This window comes from Aethina tumida, chromosome 5 (assembly GCF_024364675.1).
Source record: "Aethina tumida isolate Nest 87 chromosome 5, icAetTumi1.1, whole genome shotgun sequence".
Classification (NCBI taxonomy): Eukaryota; Metazoa; Arthropoda; class Insecta; order Coleoptera; family Nitidulidae; genus Aethina; species Aethina tumida.
Window position 1 is genome coordinate 19281901 of NC_065439.1, and position 25016 is coordinate 19306916.

Genomic DNA, 25016 nt, shown 5'->3' on the forward strand with positions numbered 1-25016 from the left:
TACTTTATTATTTTAATTTATTGAAGTTTAAAAAATATTTTTAAAATGTAAATTTTTGAATATGTAAATGAAAATTAACTTTATTAATTTAAAACGTTATCAAATCTTAGAAGATTTTTGTCCTTTCGTATTTTTAAGATATTTTTACTATATACAGGGCAAATTTTTATATTATAATATTTGTTTATTTAGAAACCAATGGAAAAATATTTTAAATATTTATTTAAACTGTAAAATTTTCATATCTGTTAATAATAATGTAGTTAAAATATTTTTAAAATGTATAATTTTCAAATAATTTTAATAATATATTTTTCGTAAAAAAATATTAGAATGCGGCGAATGAAGTTTTATAAAATTATAAATTATGTCATTTTTTAATTTATAATTGCTTTAAACATATTTTTAAAAGAATATATTAATTTTATATATTTTTTATCTTAAAAACACTATAAATTTTTTGGTGGAAATTTTAATATTTTTATATAGAAATACCATGAAGGAAGTTTAAAGTTTATTATAGTTTAAAATGTATTTTTAAAATGTAGAATTTTCGTATTTTTTAATAATATATTTGTCATAAAAATATATTAATTTTAATATTTGTATTTAAAATTGAAATTTTTGATTTAAAATTTTCATAAACAAAATTGTGATATTTTTTGATATTATTATAATATATTATTTGATATTGGTTTTATAATATTTTTGAGAGTTATGTTTATAGTAAATAGAATTTTAATTTTTTTTACTACTGCTTTAGTAGAATTTAATTAGTATATTTTTTCTTAAATAATAAGATAAATTTAATTTTTAAACATAAATATTTAAAAAAATTGTTAGCTTGTTCTAATTAATATGGAATGTCTTAATAAAAAAATTAAATGTAATAAAATAAAAATTAAATTTTACAAGTTGATGTTCGTCATTATCCTTTTATACGGGTATTAATTAATTCTATTATAATTTTATAAGGGGCTTTTAAAACAATTTTTCAAATTGCAGCCTTCAACACGTTAATACTTTCCAACGTATTAAAATTAAAACATCCATTTCGCCATTTCATTCACAATTTAATAATTTACAAATTTCCAGCCGGAAATTCGTTCAATTTGCATAACTCAAATCTATTATTAAAATAGTGCGCGAAGGAGGGCGCTCAAAGATTTAACAAAACCAGAGAAATTTAATGAATCGAGTTTCAACGAGAACAATTAAAATTAATACAGATTTAACTTCAACGAATAATTTGAATTACAATTAAAACAATTTTTGCTCTCGTAAACCACTCCGAAACTATTTAATGCTAGTTTTAATTTATTTACGAACTCGTTAAGATCAAAGTATGTCCGAACCGTTTTGCGACCATATTTAAATTAATCCTGTGTCGTCCTATGAATATTCCCCTTATGTTTTCAAAACTAACCCAGAACAGGATGCGGGTTTTCTAATAAAAGTTTTAAAGAATCTTCGCGAAGTTGCGAAGCAACGTGGGTCCCGGCCCAAATTAGTTTTAGTTCTGGGACAGGTCAACTTATTTCCGACAAGACCGTCCGTTCGTTCAAGGAAAAAATCAAAATGTGTTGATGTGAAATTATCGCCACCTCATTTTGAATTTCGAGACGAAAAATAAAAATGTAATTGTTTATGGAAAAATAGCAAAAGTGTTTTGTGAATTTTGCTGCTTTGACTAAAGCTAAAGGGTAAATTGAAACTGTTTGTTTGCTTCGACGAAAACACCATCGCAACCGCTCAAATATTTTCGCTTTGGGTGGATGAAAACATGGCATGTTTAAACGTCATGTTTGTTCGTGAATTCATTATTAGCACAAGAATTGTATTTGACTAGTATTTGGCCGTTTAAATATTAAATTAGGTTTTAATGAAGAATTTTAGTTCTATACTCTTTGAGGGTGGATAAAGGTTACAGGCTACATCTTGAAAACTGCCAATCAAATAACTTTATAAAATGATATTAGTTATAAAAGCAGCTCAGAGAAAAGTTTTTAGTAACTAAGATCAGATAAATCAGTTTCCCGTTTTTCCTTCTATATTTTCTTTTCATAAAAAATACATTTAAGACATTTAATCAAATATCTACATATTTTATTGTATTTCTTAATTTCTTCAATTCTTTCATTGGCTGAAGTAAAATAGTTATAAGATAAATAAAAAAAGAAAAATAAAGCAAAGGGAAAGTAGAGCAAAGTAAACTGTTTCTGTTGATAATAAATTTATCGATTTTCTATGAAGGAAACTCAAGATATCGAGTTATAATATATTGAATATTTAACTGGTAACTTTAAGGGGTATATAAAAAATTAACATAAAATATAACAAATATTCTCAAAATATACATTTTTAATTTGGTGTTGTAAATCAAAGATCTGTGTTTTAATACCATACTGTACAGTCTGAATTTGATTTTCACTCTATACTCTATCGAAACTGATCTCAAAAATATATTATTGAGCTTTGGTTAGTAAAGTTTTGTGTAGATTTTTGTTATTGTTTAGTAGCATTAAAACATTCAACTAATTCTAAATCATCCAAACGGTTTAGACTGAGGACTGAGGAAAGACTTTCTGTTTCTTTTTGACTGGAAAGGATTTATTTAGTATAGTTTGGTTTTCATTTGGGAGATCTGAATAAAATTTGGGCCCAACATTTCTTACATAAAACTACGAAACTAACACAATATTTTTGTCTTGTAAATATAGATATTAATGAGAACAATTGACACACATGTAAATCAATAAAATCTGTATCGAACTGCATTCTGAAGAAATACCGATTCCATCCTTCGGCAGTATTTTTCTGCTTCTCAAAGATTGTACAAGAACAACAACGTCTGATGAAGGAAAGAACAATGACAAGTAGATTTAATAATTGTTCAACGGTTTCATCAGTAAGCACTCATTGTTCTTAAAAAAGACTGACTCCAGATTATACAAATGGAATTTACTTTATTCAAGTACCATTATGGCTCTAGTGAAGAAAAGTTTTTCTTTGTGTCTCAAAAATTTAACCTAACCTAACTTAATCTAATCTTAACAAAATGTAATAGCTGTTTTAGCTAACCTAACCTAACCTAATCTAACTTAAGATAACTTAACCTAACTTAACTTAAAGTATCCTAACCTAATCTAACTTAAGATAACCTAACCTAACTTAATTTAACCTAAACAGAATATAATGGCTGTTTTCCTATATAGACAATTCTAAAAGTCACATTTAATAACTAAATTATAAACAAAAATTGATGGATCCCATAAATTAGTGACGTTAAGTCCCGTGACAGCTATTTTAGGGGCTTAAAAATGTTTTTCACGTTATTTTTTCAATATTATCTTTACCAATAATTGTTTATCTTTAACCTATTCGATTAATAATGTCTAAAACTGTAAGTTTTTCTTTTTGTGTCTCAAAAAGTTAAGCTATCTTAAGCTAACCTAATTTAACTTAAAGTATCCTAACCTAATCTAACTTAAGATAACCTAACCTAACTTAATTTAACCTAAACATAATATAATGGCTGTTCTCCTATATAAACAATTCTAAAAGTCACTTTTAATAACTAAATTATAAACAAAAATTGATTGTTCTCATAAGTTAGTGGTGTTAAGTCCCGTGTCAGCCATTTTAGAGGCTTAAAAATGTTTTTCACGTTATTTTTTCAATATTAACTTTACTAATAATTGTTTCCCCTTAACCTATTCGATTAATAATGTCTAAAACTGTAAGTTTTTCTTTTTGTGTCTCAAAAAGTTAAGCTATCCCAACCTAACCCAACTTAACTTAAAGTATCCTAACCTAATCTAACTTAAGATAACCTAACCTAACTTATTTTAATCTAAACAGAATATAATGGCTTTTCTCCTAGATAGACAATTCTAAAAGTCACTTTTAATAACTAAATTTTAAACAAAAATTGATTGTTCCCATAAATTAGTGGTGTTAAGACCCCTGACAGCCATTTTAGAGGCTTAAAAATGTTTTTCATGTTATTTTTTCAATATTATCTTTACTAATAATTGTTTCCCCTTAACCTATTCCATTAATAATGTTTAAAACTGTGTCTCAAAAAGTTAAGCTATCCTAATTTAACTTAAAGTATCCTAACCTAATCTAACTTAAGACAACCTAACCTAACTTAGCTTAATCTGAACAGAATATAATGGCTATTCTCCTATATAAACAATTCTAAAAGTCACTTTTAATCACTAAATTATAAACAAAAATTGATTGTTCCTATAAATTAGTGGTGCCATTTTAGAGGCTCCAAAATGTCTTTCACGTTATTTTTTCAATGTTTTCTTCACTAATAATTGTTTCCCCTTAACCTATTCGATTAATAATGTCTAAGATACCCCATTATATGACCATCCCGTAAATATTCGTGCACCGTTGTATTGTTCGAACATCGGGAATGAAACATGAATTAACCGTTGGCAGAAATTCAATTACGCCGACCGAACTCATGAATGCGGCCTTATCAGTGCGGCGCATATGTAAATTATTTTGTTTTGTATTAATGAACACGTTGAAAAAAAAAAATGTATATGCCCTGCATAATTTCTGACACGCAAAACTCAATTTCCCGACGGATAAAGCGCTTATTAAAATTTATATCTTAAATTGCGCCGAATCGCGCGTCGGATCGTCCCGATCGAAATTCTAATTTCGTTAGGCGAATTAAAAATTTCGCCCTTCGAATGCAATTTTAATTAAAGCGCGGAAATTAAAAATCGCCTGCTAAATTTTTTTTTTTGTTTGTTTGTTTCGTTTGTGGTTCGAAATGTAGGTAGGTAGGTATATAAATTGGCACATGCAAAATATGTTTGTACGGTTGTTGTGCCAAATAAATCCAATAAGTTGCGATCGGTTTTTCATTTTTCCCTTATACGAGTCATGGCTGAGCTGGTTTATTAAATTTTCGCTGCGCCATGTTACTTGAAAAGTTGGACAAGTTTGCGATTTCGCAATGAATTGTTCTTACGTTGTTCGGGGAATTCACGTATTTTTCTTCGATTTATGTAAATATTATAGATGTAACTGCCTTTAGTTCTAGACAACAGAATGATATTGGAAATTCGGCAATTCAAATAAATTTTATTCTTAAGTCTTCTTTGTATTATTTCATCTAAGTAGAATAATTTCTACATTTTTATAATCATACATACACATTTTTAATATAGTAACTTTTATTTAAAAACTGTTGGATCAAAAATTAAATTCATTAAATTTCTACTACTTTATTAATTTATTTTAAAAATAAAATTTTAAGCTTAAAAAATGTTAATTATGAGCTTAAATAAGTAATATGATTATTTTTTAATTAATTGGGTAATTTTAATTTGTAAAGATTCCTTTTTTTAATTCTATTATTTAATTTTAAATTTTTTTCTTAATTCAAATTTGCTAAATTATTGCTTAATTTTAATTTTTTAAATTTACATATTTATTTTACATTAATTAATTAATTTACGATTTATTTAATTTTACGAATTTGAATTAATTATTTTAATATTTAAATAATAAATATATATATTTTTTTAATTTTACGTTAATTAATAATTTTGATATTTTAAGCTTAATTTTATAACTAAAATTATAAATTTTAATTACTATTTCTTTTTTTTATTTTTTTTTAATTAAAATTAACTAATTTATAATTTTTAATCAATAACACTTTAAAAATATTTTAAATTTAATTTATATTATTTTAATTTTAATTGATTATTTTTTTTTAAATTTTATAAATTTAAATTATTAATTTTAATTTTTTAACCTTAATTTTTAGTATTTTGTAAATTATAATTACTAATTACTATTACGATTTATTTAATTTAACAAATTTATTTTTTGTTCAATAAATGTTTGAGTAGAAATATTAAAAAATATATAATTAAAATATCAATTTTATGAATTTAAATTATTAATTTTAATTAATTAAGCTTATATTACTAATTCACTATTTTTTTTTATTTAATGCATTTATTTTTTTTTCAAATTTCCGTTGATCAGAAATCATAATTACAAAATAAAAATATTTTTTGAAACACAAATGTGAAAATTTAATGAATACAATGAAATAGTGCAAACAAATTTTATTAATTTTGTAAGTTTTTTATTTTTGCACAGAATTTTAAAACAACGAAATTAAAATTCAGTAATTTAAAAAAATCAGAATAATAACTTAAATACCACAGAATTAATTAAAAATTAAAATTTAAAAATTAAGCTTAAAAAATAAAATTATTACTTTAAATTTATGGTATTACAAAATAATAATAAAATAATACAAATCAAAATTAATTTAAGTAAATTTATAAAATTTAAAAAATAAATTAAAAAATATATATGATTTTATAAAGTTTAAACAATGACTATTATTAATTTAATCTTGTAAAATTAAAAAAGAACATTTACAAAATATTAAAAAAACTTAAAAAATAAAATTATTAATTGAAATTTATATTACAAAATAATAATAATAAATTAAAATTAAGTAATTAAAATTTGAAAAGTAAAATTAATTTATTTAAATATATAAAATTAATATTAAAAAATAAGTTTTAAATATGAGATTTAAAAAAAAACTAAATTTATAGAATTAAAAAATAATTATAAATTATTAAAACGTTTGAGTACAAATATTAAAAAAATGATTTTTTTAAAATTTTATAAATTTTAATTTTTTAAGCTTAATATTTAATATTTTGCAAATTATAATTACTAATTTTATTACGATTTCTTTAATTTATTTTTTTGTTCAAAAAACGTTTGAGTACAAATATTAAAAAATATATAATTAAAATATCAATTTTATGAATTTAAATTATTAATTTTAATTTTCAATTCAAGTTCAATTTTTAAAATTTTGTAAATATTACTAATTCACTATTTTTTTTTTATATTTAATGTATTTATTTTTTTCCCAAATTTATAAAAATCTTAAATATTTTGGTGTATTTATGCCTTTCTGTTGATCAAAAATTATAATTACAAAATAAATGAAATACAAATGTAAAAATTTAATGAATATTTTGATGGTACAAAAAAACTTTATTAATTTTTTAAGTTTTTTATTTTTACACTGAATTTTAAAACAGCAAAATTAAAATTCATTAATTTAAAAAAATCAAAATAATAACTTAAATACCACAAAATTAATTAAAAATTGAGCTTAAAAAATTAAATTATTAGTTTAAATTTATGGTATTACAAAATAATAATAAAATAATACAAATTTGAAAAATCAAAATTAATTTATGTAAATTTATAAAATTTAAAAAATAAATTAAAAAATATATATTAAAATTAAAAAATAAAATTTACAAAATATTAAAAAAACTTAAAAAATAAAATTATTTATTGAAATTTATGTTACAAAATAATAATAAAAAATTAAAATTAAGTAATTAAAATTTGAAAAATAAAATTAGTTTATTCAAATATATAAAATTAATATTTAAAAAAAATTAAAGTTTTAAAAATGAGATTAAAAAACTAAATTAATAGAATTAAAAAATAATTATAAATTATTAAAACGTTTCAGTACACATATTAAAAAATATATAATTAAAATATCAATTTTATGAATTTAAATTGTTAATTTTAATTTTATTAAGCTTAATTTTTAAAATTTTGTAAATATTACTAATTCACTATTTTTTTTTATTTAATACATTTATTTTAATAATTAATTAATTTCATAATTACAAAATAAAAATATTTTTGAAACACACAAATGTAAAAATTTAATGAATTTTGGCACTGAATTTTAAAACAGCAATATTTTTGAATTCTTTGGGGGTTATCTCTCGAACGAGGTTGAACCTAGGAATGAAATTAATTCGTTGCAGGATGTCATTTCATAATTAAAAATTGAGGTGTTTCAGGATTTTTTATAAACATCTCCAAGAATTAAAACAAGGCATTTATTCCGTGTGATTGGACAGTTGTGCCACTCCATTAAAGTCCACTCAAACAGACAATGTAATAGGTCCGAATAAACGGACGAGAAAAATATAAAGTTACCGTTGACTAAAAGTCCCCGATGTTCGGCACAAAAGAGGGAGGACGCGGATGGAAATTGCGTATATTGGTGGAGGAGAAGGGACGTTTTTGTGATGGATGTCGGTCGGGGTTACATCAAAATCTGCTCGCCGGATTACAAACTAAATCCGCTGGCATTGTGTAAACGGACGGCGTGCTCATCTATCAATCCGCTTATCGACTAGTTTCGAAATTCATCCGGGGTTATTTCTGCGGCCCTCGAACTTTCAAATCGAACCGTCCCGGCTCCGATGTTTATTGTTTTTATTTACGGTGGTGGTGGTGGTGGCGGGGAAACGTTTTTATTTTTATTTTTCGTTTGTTGTTTCCTAACCGATATTCGATGAAATAAATCGAAGTATCGTTCGATGTTGGCGGTTTGGGGTTCGGATTCGGTGCTAGATTTAATTCGAGTGGGATCCGTTGCTAAAATGTAAATTGGATCGTTTTTTTTTTCTATGCGAGATTTCCATTGTTTGTGTCACTTTTATTCAATTTTTGATGGATGCACTGAATGCTGAATTTTGTTTGTCGAATGAGTCTAAATGGTGTTAATAATTAAATTAATAATTTTAGTACAAAATTTAAAATTGCAGTATTTTTTTTTAATTAATTTTAATTTTTTTAAAAGAATTTTAGGTACTGGAAAAAATACATAATTAAAAATAATTCACAAATAAGTAGTATTTTAATAATTTATTTTTTTTGTCTACTATTGTATATAAAAATACAAATAATTATTTTTTAATATTCAGAATTTGATTATAAAGAATTTATAATAATAGAAAAAAATTAATAATTGAATATTTTTAGTACCTTTTATTCAAAAGTTAGAAAATAATAAGATTAAATTAAATTGACAAGATTTTTAAAATTAAGTTCAAAAAATTAATTTTATAAAATTTAAATTTATGAAAGAAAAAATGAAATATATAAATAAAATTAAAATTCAGTAATTTAAAAAAATCAGAATAATAAAATACCACAGAATTAAAAAAAAAGTTTTAAGTTTTTTAAAATTTGACTAAGAAATTATAATAATAATTAATTAATTAAAAAAAACTTAAAATTATTAGTTTAAACTTATGGTATTACAAAATATTTATAAAATAATAGAAATTTGAAAAATCATAATTAATTTTCGTCAATTTATAAGATTTAAAAGATAAAATAAAAAAATATATATTAAAATTAAAAAATAAAATTTACAAAATATTACATAAACTAAAAAAATAAAATTATAATTGAAATTTATGATATTACAAAATAATAATAAAAAATTAAAATTAAATAATTAAAATTTAAAAAATAAAATTATTTTATTCAAATATATAAAATTAATATTAAAAAATTAGTATTAAAAAAGTTTTAAAAATGAGATTAAAAAAAACTAAATTTATAGAATTAAACAATAATTATAAATTATTAAATTTGAAAATTTAAAATTAAATTATGCAAATTTATAAAATTTAAAAAATAAAATAAAAAATATATATTAAAATTAAAAAATAATATTTACAAAATTTTAAAAAACTCAAAAAAAAATAAAATTATTAATTGAAATTTATGATATTACAAGAAAATAATAAAAAATTAAAACTAAGTAATTAAAGTTTGAAAAATTTGTCTAAAAAATAATAATTTTTAATTAATAAAAAAACTAAATTAATTATATCATTTTATAAAATTTAAGTTTTAATAATTAAGCTTAAAAAATTAGAATTATTATTTTAATTTTGTAATATTAAAAAAATTAGTAATTAAAATTTAAAAATTAAGCTTAAAAAATAAAATTATTAGTTTAAACTTATGGTATTACAAAATAATAATACAATAATACAAATTTGAAAAATCAAAATTAATTTATGTAAATTTATAACATTTAAAAAATAAATTAAAAAATATATATGTAATTAAAATTTGAAAAATAAAATTAATTTATTCAAATATATGAAAATAATATTAAAGTTCTAAAAATGAGATTAAAAAAAAAAATAAATTTATAAAATTGAAAAATAATTATATATATATATATATATATATATATATATATATATATATATATATATATATATATATATTATATAACTTAAGCAATTAAAATTAAAAAATATATATAATTATAAAGCTTGAAAAAATTAAACAAAAAATATGAAAATTTATTTAATTATATTTATTTTAAGTGTTTTATTCAAAAGTTGTTAAATCAAAAAATAAATTCATTAAATTAAAATAAATGATAATAAAATTGATAATCAAAAATTATAAAATTTTAAAAATTAAGATTAAAAAATTAAAATTCTTAATTTAATTTTATTATTTTATATTATAAAATTGAATAATTTAATTGAAAAAAAAAATGTAATTTAAATTAATATATCTGAAAAAATAAAATAACGGTTGAAAGATCTGTCGGCACCAAAATGGCTGATGACCTGTGTACTAAACCAATGAGTTAACTCCATTTGACTGTTTCACATCGTATATTCTGTCGGGTAATTTGAGGAACTATCATCGCAGAAAATTGCGAATTCACAAATATTGCAGGAGATGCCGGAGCGTAAAATGATTGATTGCATAAATACGATCGTATCGGCGGCCCGATAAAACAAGTGTCGCTTGTAGCCGAACCGATCGATCGCGTAATTTAGTTAATGGTGTGTTAAAAAAAAAAACTGTTATCAGATTGGTTATCTTGTTTTACTCCACGATTAACACACTCGCCGCTTAATCGATAAACAACGGCACTCAAGACGCGTAAAAAAGGAGACTCGTTTAACACAACAATCCATTAATTATAATTATTGTTGCGGTCTATTATTTTAAAATTACGTCGCGAAACGGTTTAAACGTGACAAATTGTTTCAATTACCGCAAGCCGCGACTACAAGGCAGTTCGCCTTGCGACACCGAAATCATGACGGGCGGGTTCATTAGTGCGGTATGTTTAATCTGATTAGTTTTTTATAAATGACTTTTTTCGTTCTAAATCGACTTCGATTTGCGGATTTATGTAAACACATGAATATATTTGAATATGCATAATAAAAATGTAAAATTTAAACGAATTTAAAAATACGTAAAATATGTTCAGCTGTTATACTAAAAATTTCAGAGTATTTGTGAAAATATCAAATATCAAACGCACCATTTCATATATTGTACTGATTTACATTTTTGTATTCATGTAATTTTAAATTTTTATATTTTTTACAAGTTCAAATTGGTTAAATTTATATTTCCACTGTTAAAAATTAGACATTTTGAAATATAATTACAAAATCCATTAAATTCAATCTAGGACATAAATTAACTAAAATAATTAATTTAATTTCTCAAATATAATAATTTTAATTGCATTGTATTTATTTAAATAACATTAAATAATAAAATTTAGTTCGAATTATATAAAATTCTGGTTACTATTAAAATTTTAATTGTAATAATAGTAAAAAAATAAAAATTTGAAATATTTGCGAGTCTTAACAATAAAATAATATTTTAATATTATTTTATACAAGCTGTTTATTACACTTCTATAACCAAAAAATTTTTAATTAAAAAAATTTTATGTGAAAATTGTTGAAATTATTATTAAATATAACAAAAAATTTATAATTTACTAAAAACGTACAAAACTACTAAGTGACCTAATCCCATACGATCAAATTCCATACGATAAAATCCGTACGATAAAAATCCGTACGATCAAAATCCATATGATCATTTTCTATACGATCAAAATCCATACAATCATTTTCCATACGATCATTTTCCATACGATCAAAATCCATACGATCATTTTCCATACAATCAAAATCCATACGATCATTTTTCATACGATCAAAATCCATATGATCAATTTCCATACAATTAAAATCTATAGGATAAAATCCATACAATTAAATTCATACTGATTAAATTACATAGTTTCACTTTAATAACTTTATGGATTTTTATTTTTTTACTAATACTAATTTCCTAAAAAATCATTAAAAAAGTAAAAACAAATAATTCTAATTCTTGGATTCCCAAAAAATTACTAAAAACATAAGAAATAACTAAAAGACATCATTTTATTAAAAAAACAATTCTTTTTAATTTAAATTAATTTTATGATTTTTCTAAAATAGTAACAGTAGTGGACATAAATATAGTAACTTATTAATTTTTAAATTTCTACGAATTTAAATGAATAATTTTCATTAAAAAAAAATGTAAATTAGCAATATAGTAAGTTTAAAGCTTAAAATTATTAATTTAAATATATAAAACAATAAAGTAATGAAATATTTTCTACTAAACAATAAAACAGTATTTTAATATTATTTATTTATAATATTTAAATTATTGATTAAATTAAATAACACATATTTAATCATTAAAAATCTCTTTTAAAATTAAAGTTGCGATAAAAATGTTTACCACTGTAGGTTTATTTTTAAATTAAATTATAAGGTTTTTAAATTTTTTTTATTAACATGTAAAAAAATTGATAAATATAAATTAACATTAAATATTAATTACTCAATATTTATATCAAAATTCAAAAGTTATTTTAATTAAGTTTAATTAATTTAATTAAGTAATGAAAAATAATATATTTTCATTCAAATGAGCCTAACTGTAACTGTATATATTTAATATACACAAAATATTATTTTGAAAAATATTAGTTTTAATATAATATTTACATAAATTAAAATTATGAAATTTCAAGCTAAACAAATTAATGTAAAATAGCCTAGTAAATTAATATAATATAAAATAATAATAAACAATAATTTATTTTTAATTTACATAATATATTAAACAAGCATGAAGAATTACGAGAGTATTTATACAGAATATTTTAAATTTTATACAAAAAATATTTGTGAATTTAAATTACAATAAAACAGTTGAATAAATATTCAAATATTGTTTAAAATATATTTATTTTTAATTTTCTATAAAAAATATTAATTACAATAAAACAGTTGGGTAAATATTCAACTTTGTTTACAATACGTTCATAATAACAACAGAAAAATTTGAATAACTGTTATAACATCAAATTCTATTTAAAATAAAAATAATATTTGAAGCAAATCCTTTTGCTTTAATTTAATTTTATAACTATTGGAATAATGTTGAATACCTACATTCAGATTTTCATGTGCTGTTTTTCAAATGGTGCAACGTCAAACAAATGTTAACTCTAAAACTCAAATATTATGTAGTGGTTAAGTTTAATGGAACAAATAATTATAACAGAAATCATATAACTTATTCTTCTTTATTTTATTATATTTAAATTATTTTTTTATTTCATCTCATTTCATTCAGTGTACTTAAAATAATGGTGGATGCAACTTCAGATTTCTGTTCTTTTCAAGTCCGGTTCCCTACTGAAACAAAAAATGAGATAGAATAGTTAAATTAATACTACAAATAAATATAATAGAAATTATATAATTTATTTTACCTTTTTTTTAGTTAAAATAATGGTGGATGCGCAGATTTCCGTTCCTTTCAAACCCGATTCTCTAGTGAAACAAAAAATTACATAGAACCCTAAAATATAAAGTCATTATACACATCAAAGGGAGGCATTATATCTTCACATGGAATATTTTAAACCGCCGGACTAGTTATTATACTAATTCAAATTACTTCTCCACATACATCGTATCTGCAACTCACAAGAAAAAAATTATTTGCACTGGCTGACCTCATTAAACGCTTAATTTAATAATAAGCTTTCGTTTTTGGCCAGCTAATTTAATCCTACTGGTTTCAAAGGATCTTTGTGTCCTTTGCGCCGTAATTCTCCGGTTAAAAATTCGCCAGTCCGTACGTACGGAATGAATATAAGACACTCGACGTTTGATTGCGAGGCAATTTGTATGAAAGAAAAAAAAAATAAAGTCGACACGCCAACCCTATAAATTCGTACGCCGTTAATTTAAAATTTATTTACCGGCTATTTGTTTCGGCCACAAAATCACCGGCTCTAATTAATCTTATACAAAAACATAATTGCTATATTACTCCGCCACTAATACGTGTTTTACGTTTCACAAGAACACGGCGCAATTTACACCGGTGAATTATGAACGAGCCACTTTAGCCTTTTCATATTTTATCGAGGGGGGTGGGAACGGATGTGGCTGCCGTGTACGTGGAACCTTAATGCCCCGGCGAAACCTCGGCCGGATAATATTTTATTTCCCAAAGTAGAAAAAACCGGAATTTGCATTCAGAGCAACGGCACAGTGCACGAGAAGATGTAGGGGGGCACCTAAAACACCGTTTGTTTCTCACAGCCATCGAACGGTACACATCCGGTCGTCCGGATCCATTTGTCAGATCGGAGAAAATAAGCCATCAAGAAAAACTCACACGAACCCCGGTGCTATTAGTTGTGTTGCCGGCGCCCCCGCTACGGCCCCTCCGCACGCCCGACGAACATCCATAATACGTTTTTCCGATGATTCTCCATTTTCACCGTTCGAAAAACATTGTCGGTGCGGCGTAAGGATTAATAAGATCCGGCGAAACGAAATACAGTAACTGGAAAAGTTAATTTCGTTTCGGGGTCGGTTGTAAATCGTGATGATGTGAGAGTGTTGTGGAAAAAGTTTCCGGATTGTAACCTACCGAAATAATCATTAAAATCTCTCAACAAAAATGTACACTTCTTATTATTTTGTTTTACCGTTAATTCCTTTTGCGACTCAAGTCAACGATATCATGTTAAATTTTAAGTAAATCCGGGACTTAAAATGCCATCTCTGATCTCATCCAAATCTCACTTCTACAGTGTTTATGCAGAGTAGATTCTAGTATGTATTTTATTTTGAAAAAATATTTCTAAAGAAATGAATTTGAAGTATTCCTTATTTTGGGAAATAGGTTTTTACTATTGTATAAATAATTTTCAATAATTTGTAAATGGTTTATATATTAATTCTATGAAGTCAAAATAGTATCTTTATTCTTAATTATTTTCCAAAAAATAACAATAATTTATTAAATTTATTCCTAATCTTACTATTTTTGTTTAAATTTAATTATTTGACTTCGCATTGAATTGACAAATTTTGAACAATTTTTGACATACCAAATAATTTTTAATAAATTTTGTGATTACCACACTTATAGATTCCGATGTTTAAGTTTATTAAATTTAAGTACATTCTGCTCAACTCGGGCTTTCAGGGAGAAGTCAGTCAATAGAAATTTCAATTTGATATAAAAGAGACGGAGATGAAAATGTAGATCTCTAAATTGGAACAGACATATGTGTATGATTGCATGGTACATCGATATCTGTACTTATCAAATCTCTGACACCAAACAATAGATTTTATCTGGTTGCATATTATATGAGTATGTGACGTAGCGCCATCTTTGAATATTTTACTTTTAAAAAGTATTATTTTGTCGTGTAACATCTCGGTTTGATTTATATCGATTGTTTATATCATTTAATACACCTGCAATATTAAACCTTAAATATAAATACTCCTGAAACACGTTAATCGCATTTTTATTAAAATAAATAATGATAATTGAATGAATGAATAATTGTTTAAAGTAAACAATGGATTTTATAATTTTCATGCTTTCCGGATTGCATATTACTTGAGTACCTAACCTATTTTTTTTAAGTTAATAAGCTACAAAAATGGCTCTATAGTGCTCTATATGATTTATATCATTTTTTGACAAAATTCAACATAAGTTAAATGCTAAAAATATATTGTTTAATTCATTACATAACGAAAAATTAATGAATTAATCAGTTTTGACACAAAACAATAGTCCGACACAAACACTCGTTTTTAATTCCTCGAAATATTACTTCTTTATTATTTAAATGCAACTAAAAGACCTCAGTTTCATTTTCTATAAAAATATGTATCAAAATCCAAAGAATGTTTGGAATCAAACATTGTATTATAAATGTTTCATGCATAATTGGTTGCATATTCCTTGACAGTCCAACGTGGCGCCATCTTAGACTGGTTATAAATCGTGATAATGCCCGAGTGTGGTAGAAAAAGTTTCTAGACTCTAATTTAGCAAAGTAATCATTAAAATCTCTCAACAAAAATTTGCACTTAATTATTTCTTGATTTTAACTAAAAAATACTTAATTCTTTTTGTGATATTTAGTCGACGCTTGCTTGTTAAATTTTAATTAAATCCCGAGCATTAAATTACCATCTTTGATCTCGTCCGATTCCCACTCCTGCAACATTCAAAATTCATTCATTGCCTAACGAAAAATTAATGGATTAATCAGTTTTGACACAAAACAATAATCTGACAAACATTTTTTAATTTAATTTTTTTAATTCCTAGAAATATTACTTTTTTATTATTTAAATCCAACTAAAAGACTTCAGTTCCATTTTCTATAAAAATATGTATCAAAATCCAAAGAATGATTGGAACCAAACATTGTATTATAAATATGTTTCATGCATAATTGGTTGCATATTCCTTGACAGCCCAACGTGGCGCCATCTTAGACTGGTTATAAATCGTGATAATGCCCAAGTGTGGTGGAAAAAGTTTCTAGACTCTAACTTTGCAATGTAATCATTAAAATCTCTCAACAAAAATTTACACTTAATTATTTCTTGATTTTAACTAAAAAATACTTAATTCTTTTTGTGCTATTTAGCCGACGCTTGCATGTTAAATTTTAATTAAATCCCGAGCATTAAATTACCATCTTTGATCTCGTCCGATTCGCACTCCTGCAACATTCAAAATTCATGCACAAAGGATCGTTTTAATTAAGGCTATTGACGATGCAAGATTGTGTTATTAATCTATTATCATTTATGAATATTCCTCAACGTTCAGCCATTTGACTTGATAAGACCTCCATCTCCCGTAATTGTGGTCGTATCAAGATTGTATCTGTGCGAACAATTAACTGTTATAATTTAATTGAGCCATTAATTTTTCCCAACTGACTACAATGCGAGCGTAACATGCGAGCTGGAAATTTGACGTGTTGTTTGTTGTTACAGGACAATGGACGCGAGGCTCTGGATCTCACGGCGTCCCCGTTGCGGGCGCCGCCAGCCCCCAACAATAGGACGCAACATCCCCCGCCAATGGTCATACAGGGAGACTTCAGAAAGGTAACGAAACGTCGTCTTTGTAACATGTGCAGCGGTACAAACTCGGTGGTTAATTAAACATGTTACTTACGACGGCATTAAACTATTTAACTTCGTAGCTGCGAATATTACCTTGTAGTTTAAACAAATACGTTTTCTCATAAAGTTTGAAATTTACCTCAAATTGACTTAATGCAAGTTTATAAACGAATATTCTCCACGATCTAAGCGTTATAACTTGTGTGTGTGTGTCTTGTTCAGTTGTGCATTGTAATTCAGTTAATAGTGTATTGCGTTGTCCGTTCTATTTATAGTTGGATTTGCATTAAAATTTACGTGGTTTATTAACAATTTCAATTGCATCCGCATAAGCCCGTGTTTAATATTCATAAATTGTAAAGCATTTAGTATAAATTATTAATTACATTCTAATAACCACAGCAGTATATTATTTTCATAAATTCGCATTATTCAAATTTGTTCTCCGGATAGAAATTCGCACCCGACGTTAATTAAATATTAATTTTCCCAATCAAATATTTACCAACGAAAGATCACAGGCGAAATTATTAATTGATCTGCTTCGCAATTCTTCTACTTCAAACTCTATTAAGGTTGATTTAACTCCTCCCAATTGCCAGTAAATACGGCGTGCAATCGGACATATCTAACAAATTACTCGGGCTCCAGTCATTGAAATCGTATTTCTCCTAGTTTTATTGAAAAATATTGCTTGTCGCTGACATTAAAAACCAATAAATTACAACAAATTGTACAACAGTCGGGTCTGGTTTATATCGATTTTTCATATCATTCAACATGAGTTTTTAATTGTCTGCAATATTACATCTTGATGATTTAAACCCAGCTAAATGCTACTGAAACACCTCAGTTAAATTTTTAATAAAAATAAATAACGGAAATTGGATTAATCAATCAATTTTACTTTTAGTACTTACTATATTTATTGGTTTCATGCACAATTGGTTGCATATTAATGTAATGTAGCGCCATCTTTGGATTTTACATTTTCAAATATTAGCCTTTTGTCAACAGAGTAACTATAGATAACGACACGTTTTTATTTTTTATTAAACTTAATTTGAAATATTATATAAATAAATAAGTAGTCAAATATAATTAGAATCATTACATATATACTTTACAAAAATGTATATACTATATTCTATAAAATCGAGAAACTAAAAAAAATCGAGAAATAAAAAACCACCTTTCATTTTTGGTATACGGTTATCTCTACTTACTAAATCTTTGACTCTAAACAATGGATTTTATCCGTTTCATGTATACCTTGTTGCATATAACGTGAGTACGTAACGCAGCGCTACCTTTGGAAGCATTTTCAATTATTTTGTTATGCAACAATGTGGACATCTGATATATGATTTATATTGATAATTTATATCATTTAACTGTTTACCTTGATGATATAAAACGCGTTTGTCATATTTTTAGTAAAATAAACAATGAAAATTAATTAATAAATGATTTATTAAACAAAACTATGAAATATTTTTAATGCATCCATAGCTGCATATTAAATGTGTGCATAACATAGTACCATCTTTGGAGTGCTCACTTTCAAAAAATAGTGTTTTGTCAACAAATTGTACAAGATATTTTTATATTTACTTTAGATATCATTCTCAAGTTTTAAATTATATGTGACATCTCAATGATTTAAAGCTAAATTCAAATGATGATAAATAATTGTTTGGTATTTTAAATAACTAAAATTGGAATTTCAATAAGAATTTCGGTGGACGTAATAAAATAGACTTTATATAGACTTAACATTTGAAAGGTATGAAATAGGTGGTGATTTAATCTTTAAAACTAGAGTTTTCAACATAACTAACTTAACCTAATCTAACTTTTAACAACATTGTTGCTAAACTGATCACAAAAACATGTATGCAATTAGCGAAAATATTTGAACTTACAAACTAATTTATTTAAAACCAATTCATTAATCAATTATATTACTTTAATTTATTAATCAAATAAACGGAACTCGATAGAAAGAATTGTTTTATAGTTTCTAAATTATAAAAACTTACATTGAAAGTTAAAATGAAATTATTGATAATATATAACAAATATAATTTCAAATTCATTTGTCTCGTTCTGTTTGTTAATATTATATGTATATTAAAAATGTTAACGAAAATCCTAAACAAAGAACCCAACTGTAAATGTTTATTGTTTGGATTATTTATATTGCTCTTTACAAATGTTTCTTGAATTTACTTATATGTGAAACCTTCTTGGAAAACTAATTATTATTATTATTATTATTATTATTATTATTATTGTAATTAACTCTCCTTCAATAAGTTGTGACATATGCTTCATGCATACATGGTTGCATATTACTTGAGATCTTAATGTAGCGCCATCTTTGGATCTATGTCATTCAAAAAGCAGTATCTTGTCTTAAAAGAGACAATTTGTGCGATTGCCGTCGGTTCTAACACGTGAGAATTTATCTGAATCGATCCGCCGGCGCAATTTCGTAAGAATTGCACGAAGTGTAGCTGTAGGTGCTAATGGAAATCGTCAATTGGCGAATGCCGTGGACGTAACGACCGTCTATACGTTTAATGGCCGTTCGCAATTAATTGGAGGGCACGTGCCGCAAATAGGTCGAACGGATTGGGTTCTTAGTTCGGACGTTGTCTCGCAGATTGTTAACTCGTCTCGAAATTAAATTCGAATTGTGTGCATTCTGTAGCCGATTGAATTTTGCACCGGCGTTGTTGTATCTAGACAACATTTAATTAAATTTTTAGACCTTCTATTTGCATGAGGTAATTTGAAATTCTTAGTGGAAGGGTGTCCGGATAAATTTCTAATTTTCTTTTATGTTTTTACGTTGCAGGTGTCGGGAATCAGCAGTGAAATATTCAAGCAGATAGAGACAGTAGAAAATGACCACGACGCTTCGACGGCGGCCGCGTTGGAGGTGAGTCTCGGAAGTCCTGATTTAATTAAATGTCCTTGAAATATGGCGCCCGACTCTCGGCGGCGTAATGCCTCTAATTCCCGCTTCGTGATTAAACTTCGACTTTCCGGCAATCCGACGATAAGTGAATCCATCGATCGGTCGTAAATTTTTTCGCTGCGGATGTGCACGAAAGACACGGATAACTATTTATTTAATGCAATCCGGGGCGACTTGAAAAAATGCCGGATTATCTCCGGCCACAGTGACGGCATAAATAAGGAACGGAGGAGCCGGAGCAATTTCTCCGGGGCGCTGGCAAAAACGACGGCCTTTTATCTTTCAGCCGAGTTATTGTATAAATTACTTTAAAGAGACACTTGCCCGATAATATTTCTGGAGCGGCGGACAAAACGGAACGAGGGACGAAATTAATTTCTGAAGTTTGCGACGCGCACTGCTTCAGATTCCATTCGGGTTACGGTTTATTTTAAATGCTTTATTCTCGGATTGCGCCGCAAAGTTGGACGTATGTATAATCTAATTCGTTACGTTATATCAATTTTAATTTTGTCCGTTTTGGAGTCGTGTCCTTTCCTCGGTTTTCAGTCTCGCCGAAAATCGTATGAAGTTGTCTTTTTTTGTACGTACGACATTATGCAAAAGCTCTCCTTACTCGTTTTAACAACGCTCAGCGTTCACTCGACAAGCCCCATTAATTCCTCAACGGCGACGAATGTGCAACACCAGAAAATCTGATTCGCCACGTCTAATGGCACTCCTCGTGTGCCAGACGTCGTGCGTCCCCGATTCACCACTCACGGCTGATGAAACGCCGTTTTTCCGATGACAAAACGGCCGATTGTGTGCCGAACAAAGTGCACAATCCGAGATGCTGAGACGCGAATTTTAATCACGACAGTTTTCGGGGTGGATGAAGAACGATGTACAGCCAGGCTATTGTTTCAGCACGTGGAGCGTAGGGGTGAGATGATAGTGCGGATCCTGGACCCGAGGCATTTGGGACGGACGGCCGGCGATGCCGCCAAGCGGTTCATGTCGATGCAGGACACCAAGCACACGGTCCAATTCGTGGAGATTGTGAAGAGGCCGGGACAGACGCTGGGACTCTACATACGCGAGGGCAACGGCATCGACCGCAATGATGGCGTCTTCATCTCCAGGATCGCACTCGAATCGGCCGTATACAATAGCGGATGTCTTAAGGTAAAATCTGCATAAAATACTTTGCTATTAATTTTATTATCATTTTAATTATCAGTGTAAATATATGAAATTTCTAAAATAGGTAGCCAAAATTTCGAAGCAGGTGTAGGACGCCCAATAATAAAGTAAATCTAAAACTGAAATATCTCAGAAACGTCTTTGACATAGAGTACCTTTTTTTTCTAAAACGTGCAAAAACTATGGAAAAAGAAGATAATGTTCGAGAATCTGCGATTGTGTATCATTATGGAAAAGTTTGTAGGTATATGATAATAGGTACCAAATTTAAACACACTTGAATCAAAAGTTATAGTAATATGAGAAAACATTTTTTTTTTAATTTGAGTAATTGTATTTATTTCAGGAAAATCTTTTGAAAAAAATTATTTAGATTTTCTCCATTATTGGATGTATTATATTTAGTCCCAAATTTTGGCTATCTATTTTAGAAATACATGGTATGTGTGAACAAGAAATTAGGGTCTTTGTTATTTGGAAATCAGGAGAGATTATTATTTATTATTTAACATTCTTATAAAGTTTAAGGAGACGTACATCCTGGATTATTCTGATGACAGATTTACAAAATATAAACATGTGGAGCCTTCATTGAAAAACATATACATATCAATTTTTTTTTTAATTTCTGATACTGAAAAATTGATTCCTGGGTATCTCCAAAAAAACTCCAAAGAATGAGCTCTTAATTTTTATTAGAAGGTCCTTTTCAGTTTTCCATTTTTTCTTCTATATGGCGAATCTCTATCTCGTCATTACTGGATCGTATTTGAACGCTCTACAAAAAAGTATTTTACAATTTTTTTATAACTCATACCGTTTAGAAGATATCAGAGGCTAAAGTTTGAAGAATTTACCAAAAATTTTTTTTACTTCTAAATTTTATAACTTGTGGATATATAAATATTATAAAATGGTAATGAAAAAAACTATGTCCACATATGTTAGTTTTCCAAAAGTTATGTTCTGAGAAAGTGTTTGAAGAAAAAAAATTGCTTTAGTTTAGATATTACTATTTCAAACACCGTCCAAGAAAGAACTTTTTGTCATTTTCTCAAACTTACAATAGTGAGTTGTACTACATGAATTGGATCCCAGTGCCTATGTTATTTTTTTCTGATATGTTTGTGTTGTTTAAGAACTTATTAACGATTCTCTTAAGTGAACTTCGTCCTAACATTCATTAATCATTCATTTTGAAATATTTAATTCAATTGAACTTTTGGGTAACATCGGAAATTTGTTTTTCAGGAAATAATCATTGTCCATATAACTAAAATTTTTACATGGTTTACAAAGGTCACATAAATATCAGGTTTAGAAACAAACTTAAAAACTTCTTCATCCTTCTATCGAACTTCTTTTCATTTATAATTCAATTTTGGTCTGTCTGTTGGAGGTTAAAGTGTTTGTGATTGAATAAACTACTGATTAAAAATGTAAAACTTGAAAACTTATTAAATTGTATTAAAAATATGTGCTATACTTCTTAAATTGGGAGCCAATAACTATAATGTTTATATTATTTTTGCTGTCATTGTTGTCTCTACTATACAACTGGTCAGTCTAATATTATTTAAAAAAAAAACTGTGCGAAAAGATGTCATTTCTATAAGAAAAATCCTGTTTTCTACAAAAAATGTAAAAGTCCAATTTTAACCAAAATTTTGACCTATTGTTTTAATGACCAAAACATCGATTTTTGGGCCAAAAAAACGACTATTATTTTTAGCACATTTATTATTAGTTATTTTTTCTTCCTCCTTACAAAAGGAGCAACACACAATATTAATATTAATATTAATATTAGTATACTTTTATTGACAGAAAGAGTTTATTCAGTTAATAAATCATCAGAATGTGCTTATGCACACAAATGTCACAATCGCGGGAACCACACAATAGCTAATGATTAATGGAGTATTAATGGTATTTTAAATTCGGGAAGAACCTTGATGAGTGCTAATCTATAATCAATAAAATAAAACGACGTTATTAATTGTACAAAGGACCATTAGAAATAACTGCGAGTTAATGAACACAATCAATAAGCCGCAGCTACAATTGATTTTCACTTACACAACAAAAACAAATTCTACTACTTCTGCACCCGATAAATTTTCTCTGAAGTGCTTAAACTTGAACATAAATTGCGACGGCGAGAAGTTAAACTGTTCACAACAATAACAAGGATGAGCCCCGTCATAAAGCATTAGTTTCACTGAGAACTAATCCCTAAAGTTTGTTAAACATCTCAAAAGAGCGATTTAGTCTTTTGTAACTCGATAGCCGATTTAGCACTTGCGGGGATTCCTCGTTCAGACCTGATACAAAAGGGAACGACTGATCACTTCTAATTTAGTACGACAACCCACTATTTATCTTCCACTACCACCCCTAAACAAACGCACCGTTCATCTGCTCGTGAATTGTAAAACACCAAATAAATTACGGAGCACGTTTCGTTTTATTATGAAGGTTGGCGATGAGATTTTGGCTGTGAACCTGGTGGACGTGACGCGTATGAGCCTGGACGACGTGGTGATCATAATGTCGATACCGCGCCGCCTCGTCCTCGCCACTAGACAGAGGAAGGGCACCAAGGGCGGCCAGGGCTCCCCCAACGTCCAGCCCCGTTCCGAACACAAACCCCCGCCCGTGGTCGTCATCAAGCGCGACCTCAGGGAAGATGAGACTGATGACGCCGAACTCGCTGAACACCGGTAAGAAAATCCATCTATTTTTCCAACAAAACAAATCAAATCAGTGAAACGGGGAGAAGCGAAAACAAAATTGAGCCTGTTGAGTGCTTAGCCACAGGCGAAAATAATGGATCCAATTAGCCATAAATAATTGCTTAGTGCAATTGTAATTAAACTGGCGAATCCCGTTTAACACACACAATTATGGTGCAATCTTCGTCGAGTGTACATTCAGCTGAACCCGGCTGATGATGTAGATTTGACTGTTGACACGTGCGCTTAATAGTTTAATGATGTAGATGTTTCATGTGAACTGTTCGAAATTGTATTAACTAATCGAACATTGATGTCATTCACAATCAGTCGACTTTTTTCCCTATTTGAATAAACACAATTCAATTTGCAACGCCAATTTCGCCATACATGTTTCTCCCCGCTTCTGAGTCTGATTGATTTAATCATAGTGTTTGTAATTATTGCGGATATTAATTCAATTTGAAGTGAATCGATGCGACAAAGACACACGGGCGACGGCCGCGAGATGTCCGAGTCGCGTTCCCGTCTCGGCCTGGGCCTGTCGTCCCTCGACTCCCGCCACGGCGGCGGCCAGCTGCAGCAGCAGCAACAGCCGCCCGAGGGCGGTGCCTCGAACGGCCTCGATCTCTACTACAATAGCCGTCCGCCCGACGCCGGCTGGACCTACCAACCGCCACCGCCCGTCATCACCGAACAGCCCAAGTCCAGCATGCAGCACTTCCAGCCCTACGAGAGGAGTTACCCCAACACCTTGGAGAGTCTGGCCGAGAAGGTGCACTCCTTCGGGCTCACCAGGAGGATGTCCGCCGGCGGCCAGCCGGTTCCCACCAGGTAAATATCAATAATCACAATCAAGGTCTTATCGGGAAACTTTTTTATAGC

At 27.2% G+C, this 25016-nt stretch overlaps 1 protein-coding gene and 1 long non-coding RNA gene across 3 annotated transcripts in view; both read left to right on the forward strand.

Annotated features, from left to right (window-relative positions):
• Window positions 1–25016, forward strand: part of LOC126265758 (uncharacterized) — a 186042-nt gene that overhangs the window by 49346 nt on the left and 111680 nt on the right. The window lies entirely within an intron of this gene.
• Window positions 1–25016, forward strand: part of LOC109596206 (rho GTPase-activating protein 100F) — a 72530-nt gene that overhangs the window by 37267 nt on the left and 10247 nt on the right. The window contains exons 3-7 of the mRNA XM_049968227.1: window positions 17094–17207; window positions 20089–20172; window positions 21121–21378; window positions 23875–24119; window positions 24600–24965. Of these exons, the coding sequence (XP_049824184.1) occupies window positions 17094–17207; window positions 20089–20172; window positions 21121–21378; window positions 23875–24119; window positions 24600–24965 (1067 nt within the window). The remainder of the gene's footprint in view (window positions 1–17093; window positions 17208–20088; window positions 20173–21120; window positions 21379–23874; window positions 24120–24599; window positions 24966–25016) is intronic.